The sequence below is a fragment of the Chanodichthys erythropterus genome, chromosome 19 (genome assembly GCF_024489055.1).
Source record: "Chanodichthys erythropterus isolate Z2021 chromosome 19, ASM2448905v1, whole genome shotgun sequence".
Classification (NCBI taxonomy): Eukaryota; Metazoa; Chordata; class Actinopteri; order Cypriniformes; family Xenocyprididae; genus Chanodichthys; species Chanodichthys erythropterus.
This window is the reverse complement of record NC_090239.1, coordinates 26,477,447-26,483,446: the sequence shown is the minus strand read 5'-3', so window position 1 is coordinate 26,483,446 and position 6,000 is coordinate 26,477,447. Positions and strand designations below refer to the sequence as shown.

At 37.6% G+C, this 6,000-nt stretch overlaps 1 protein-coding gene across 1 annotated transcript; it reads left to right on the top strand.

Moving 5' to 3' along the window:
* The first annotated feature begins 713 nt into the window (after positions 1–713).
* Positions 714–4,053, top strand: LOC137008035 (carbonic anhydrase 4-like). The gene is made up of 9 exons (XM_067369827.1): positions 714–736; positions 867–927; positions 1,070–1,096; positions 1,224–1,394; positions 2,019–2,170; positions 2,273–2,374; positions 2,490–2,559; positions 3,003–3,166; positions 3,310–4,053. The coding sequence occupies exons 2-9, from the start codon at positions 867–869 to the stop codon at positions 3,499–3,501; spliced, it is 939 nt and encodes a 312-aa protein (XP_067225928.1). The 5' UTR covers positions 714–736; the 3' UTR covers positions 3,502–4,053.
* The last annotated feature ends 1,947 nt before the right edge of the window (positions 4,054–6,000 follow it).

Below are 6,000 nucleotides of genomic sequence, written 5' to 3'. Positions count from 1 at the left end.
TCAAAAGATGAAGAGTTTAATTAAAAATGAAACATACAAGAAGGATATAAATAAAAAAGGATACAAATCAACTGATGTTGTTCTTCTGAACATTTGTGAGATTGCAAAATGCCCTTTACCGCAACCTCTAATGAAGCATGAGGATGACTGAGAGTTGCAAAACAGACTATTTCTTGCTGTCTATCTGTCATCCTGCTGTCTGTCTGTCTGTTGTTTAAAGTTATTGCTCCAGTACTAATGAATCCCTGTTTTTATGAAACCTTATATGAAAGGCTATTCAACACCCAGAAGTGTTTACCTGTTGATATAATCCAAATAAACTTAAACTGGTGCTATTCACAACCATTTATTTAGGTTATTTTGCCAGGTTTTGGAAGTCGACAGCTAACAAACTCATTTTAACTAATTTTAAAGGTTAGAAAGGAAAAACGTGATAGTGAAGTGTGCTTTTCTACTCCATCACGATAAGATTAGAGAACATGACCGAAGTGATGCTGATAGAAAAGAATGTGATAATTCAAGTACTGACAGCCATGAATTTGAAAGTAAGATGAAGGATACCTAGAATGTGATCAAATGCGTTTGATTGGAATGCCGAGTTTTCCGTCACGAAACGGAAGAAAAAGTGACACACCCATTACAGGTGAGATGTACAGATGAGTATTAAAGGTGGGAATGAAGCCAAATCATCATTTTTTTCTGCATATCGACAGGTGAATCAAGTCAAAGAGGTACAGTAAGTTAATTACCCTTTTCTGATTGATTTTATTTCTCTTATCAAATTCAATTCACTTATAATAAGGTTACAAGCAATCTCCCTGTTAGTGCCATTGTTATCCATTGTAATAATTTCTTGTTTGATTTAGATGATTGTCTTGCTAGTAACTTGCCTTGTTGCTCTTCTGAGTCCTTCCGTCCACGGCGTGGGTGAGTGTAACTGAGGATCAACTTTATTGACTCTACGAATATCAAGTTTTAATTTTGTATGACACTTAAAGCTCTTGAAGCATTTTTTCATGAAAATTCATGAAGTTTCATTTTTTAATGCTGTCATTTCATCCCGAAACAGATTGGTGCTACCAAAAGCCAGAATGCAGTAAGTGCGATTTATTATTTATTAGAATATTCCACTGCATAAAAGTTAATCGTATTATAAGATTTATAAACAAACATATTTAAAACTTTTTCTGAAGTGGATCTTTGTGACTCCTAATTTGTAATAGATTTTACCACCTGGCCCACAATTGCTACACAATTCTGTAATGGATCCAAGCAATCTCCCATCAATATCGTGACTGCAAGTGTTCAGGGAAATGCTAACCTGACCTCATTTAACTTCACTGGTTTTGATGACAACTCCACCTTCCTGAATATCATGAACTCAGACGGCTCTGGTAAGGAGCGCTGCATACTGGGAACCTTCATTTCCTGATATTACCTGCATTTGTTCAATGCACAATGTTTAGAGAGTCAGACTGGTAACCTGAAGGTTGCCGGCGGGAAATGACTGAGGTGCCCTTGAGCAAGGCACCTAACCCCCAATCATTCCAAAAAATGCTGTGTGTTCATTACTCACCGCTCCTAATGTGTGGGCACTATGGATGGGTTAAATGGATAGGACAATTTCTGAGTATGGGTTACCATACTTGGCCTTCACATGTTGCTTTTTACAAATTACACTGTTGTTGCTAAAATCATATATTTAGTAGATTTATTCAAAGTAGCTTCCAAATGAGGAATACCTACTAACAAAAGCAATCAGTCCATAGAAGATGGTAACATGGGAAGTATCACTTTAAAAGCTCCAGAATTGCTCAGAAAATACAAAATATGAGCAAGCACAGGGATCCAGATGAAGGATAAAAGTTGATTCCTTTTTTTATTCATATACCATGAGACTGCATAGAAGGAACTTAAATTGGCAAAATAGGTGGTAGGGTGCAGATCAAGCATCACTGATGCACAATGTCAGTTAATTGTCCTGGAATTTGTGTCTAATATGTCCATTGTCTTCACAGTGGTAGCCAACCTAAATAGTAGTAAACTGGCAGTGCAAGGAGGTGATCTTCCAGGTCTATACAACCCTACACAAGTCAGTATCCACTGGGGTAACGGCAGCTCATCGAATGGCTCCGAACACACTGTGGATGGCAAACAATACCCAATGGAGGTATGAGTGAATTATTTTTCCCAAATGCACTGCAAAAGCCTGAGTATGTGTATGTGATAATTCACCATGTGCAATGTTTCTACATCTGATTCTGTCTCTCAGCTGCAAATTCTGAGTGTCCATTCGAAATACAACGGGAATATGTCCGCTGCTCTAGCTGCTAATGACAGTACAGGATTGGCTGTTTTCAGTTTCTTCATTGAGGTGAGCAAGACCACATTTATTAAACCCAAAGGGAAAGTCAAACCTTAAAGTATATTTACTGTATGGCTTGGTTGTGTGCCTATGTGTATGAGCTATATTTCTATTTATCCAACAGGGAACTCAACAAAACCAAACCAATATTTGGGTAAACCTAACATCCATTTTGCAAATCATCTCTCGCCCAGGTAAGAAAATAGATAGTTGATGATAGTTTTCCCCAAAATAGACGTCATCATTTACTCGTCACCCTCGTGTCGTTCCAAATCTCTCTGTCCCCATTGGAACACAAGATAAGATATATTGAAGAATGTTTCAATGTTTTTTGTCCATACATTGAAAGTCAGTGGGGTCCAAAACAGCACTGGCATTCATTGTATGGACAAAAAACACGAAATATCTTCATTTGTTTTCCACAGAAGAAAGAAATTCATGTTTTGGAACGACAGTGATTTTTCATTTTTGAGTGATCTCAAAAACATTTTTATCAACTGTGTGAAATGTCTTTTGTGCACTTCATGCATTAAAAATGTGGTATATATTTAATCTCTCTTTATCAAAATGATTTAACAACAAACTGAAGACAGGCAAGTAGTTTCCTTACACCTCTTGACTTTTTTTGTATATTTAGGTGCTAAAATCCCCATCCCGATTCCAGTCACACTGAACAGTCTGCTTGAAGGGGTGGACAGGACTAAATATTACCGTTACCAAGGCTCCCTAACCACACCCACCTGCAATGAAGTTGTGATCTGGACTGTGTTTAAACAGACCATCAGTGTCAATCAGAATTTGGTAAGTCAAGGCAACTCTATGGTAGAGGAATAAAAAAAAAAAAAAAAAAAAAAATTCATACATCAGCATTCTTCATTTTCTGAGTTAAAAAACAAAAAAACAAAAACAAAAAAACACTCAATTGAATTTATTCCTCCAAACAGATCAACCGCTTCAGCACAGATCTCTTTTCAAATGTAGAGGGACCAGCTCTGATGACCAACAACTTCAGAGGAGTTCAGCCCTTGAATGGCAGAAATGTGACATCACAGGTGGTAAATTCCACAGCACCTTCATCTGTGGCCACATCCACTTTATCTATCATCACAGTCCTTCTCTTGTCAAGCTTGTTCTGACAGCATTGTTTTCTGCAGAGCTGCTTATAGCTGATTCAACTTTTTCGTAATTGATGAATATTGCAAAACTGTCACTGAATTAAATTGAATCTGAATCACTGAATGGATGAAGTGATGAAGTGAATAATGACACTATTTTCCTCTGTAGTGCTCCTTATAGCTGAACTGAACTCATTTCATAAATAATAAACTTTACACAGTTATTGAACTAAACTGAATCAACACCAAACTGACCTCAGCTGAATAATAGCAGAAATTTAATTATTTGCATCATTAATCATTATTTTCCTGTTTATCTTTGCTGCTGCTTTAAATCATTCTGTATTGTATATAGTGCTTTATAAATAAATGTATCTTGACCTGGCTATGTGAGCTTATTTATTCATTAATATCTCTTGTACATTATGTGTCAGCTTTATTGATTGAAGACCTCTTTGGTCGAAACGTTGTCTTTTTATTAAATTTTGAGAGCAGCAATGGCAGTGTGCAGTTCTTTTTTGGTTTATTCTGGAGTGACTTTATGATCGAGCACCTGCCCTGAGTTTAGTTGGGATGTGCACATTTTTTCTTTTTAGCTTTATTGATCGTCATGTTTATAGTTGTGTGATATTTTGTGTAATATGTTTTTTTTTTTTTTTTTTTTCATATGTATCATCTTATCTTGATGATACTGAACTGTTCTTATTTCTACCCATTGTATTTTTCTACACTTTCTGATGTTTGTGATGATAACATGAGTGTCACCATTGTGTTCAGGTTTAGTTAAGTTCATTGACTCTTTGTTGTTTACATTCATCATGTGTGTCTCTTTAAACTAAAACAGTTCAAATCATATAGACTGCTAACTCTTTATATGAGGCTTATAGTATGGTATCTAAGAATTATATTCAACATGAGATGATTCTGTAGTATTTAAGAGGATTCATCTTTTTTAAGTCTAAAGTATGGCAGCTATGGCATTGATAAACAGGCAGTCCAAAAGATCATTCTGGCTTTATTGATTCAACTAGTAAACTCTTTTATTTGCTATAATGTATATTATGTTAGAGGAAAAAATAAAGTCTGTCATGTTTTCAGTCTGATAGCCAGTGTTTCATTTCTCTCAAGCTCCACTTGTGAATTACTTTCTTGTAATGTTGTGTACGGAGATTCTCTTCTGAGAGATGGCACAGCCTAGAGGAAAAACTGTCTGTAATATGGTCTCTTCATGCTGGTAAATAACTTGAGTGATCATTTTGGGCTTGTGTATTCAAACGTTAGTTTTGTAAGTAGTTGGATTTAAAGAACTTCAAGATTGATACCAGTGGAACACAAGATATTTTGAAGAATGTTTCAACTGTTATACAGTGAAATTCAGTTGGGTCCTGACGTTCATTGTATGGACACAAATCACAGAGAAATATCTTCGTTTTCCACAGATGAAAAAGTCATAGAGGTTCTGGAATGACAGGGTTTCCATCCAAACATGAAGCGAATCCATTCAAAGTTTACAAAAGACAAATACAAATTAGGTACATTTCCATCAAGTTTGAGCAGATCAAGTTTGAGCAGATTTTTGTAACCTAGTAACCATCACTAAATAAACACTGTGACAGGGCGTTCGTGAAGGGTTCATCTAGACCAGGGGTGTCCAGTCCTGCTCCTGGAGGGCCACTGTCCAGCAGAGTTCAGCTCCAACCCTAATTAAACACAAATGAACCAGCTTATCAAGGTCTTACTGTCACAGACACGTCAGGTTCCACCTCACTCCCTTACCCACGCACTCAATCACCGGAGTTCTGATCACCGCCACCTGCAACTCATTACCACAATCATCACCACGCTATTTAAACCCCACACTCACACACACACATTGTCCGGTCTCGTTTGTGATACACATGCTGTATCCTTACCTCAAGGACTCTCAATATGATACTTGCCTGTTTCCTAACTCTCCATCGTCTCCTGGTCTCCTTGTGTTGCTACCTACCTGTGTGTGAGTGTTCCCGTCTGCCAGCTCCAACGCCTTCATCTGCCTGCATCTGCAATGTAAACAAAGGACAGTATTACCTCTCTTTTACCTCAAAGTTCATCATATCCATCATTGCATCATTGCATTACACCTGCTGCTCTGCTGATATTTCAAATAAACATCCAAACTGCTTTCACATCTGTCTCCGGTGTCTATACTGTAACACTTACTATAGGCTACAAACCTCCAAGCAGGTGTGCTGAGGCAAGTTGGAGCTAAACTCTGCAGGACATTGGCCCTCCAGGACCGAGTTTGGACACCCCTGGTCTAGTGGGGTGTCCAAAATCGATCCTGCAGCATTTAGCTCCAACTTGCTTCACACCTTGCCTTGACACCCCTGGTCTAGACACCTCAATAAGAAAACAATAAACAAAAACTCTTATCACCTTTATGCGTCACAAATGTGAAAGGACAAGCCTGAAAAACCTGCAACACTCCAGTACAAAAGTGCACGCTATCAATCCACGGCAAGCCCCGAGGGGAAAATG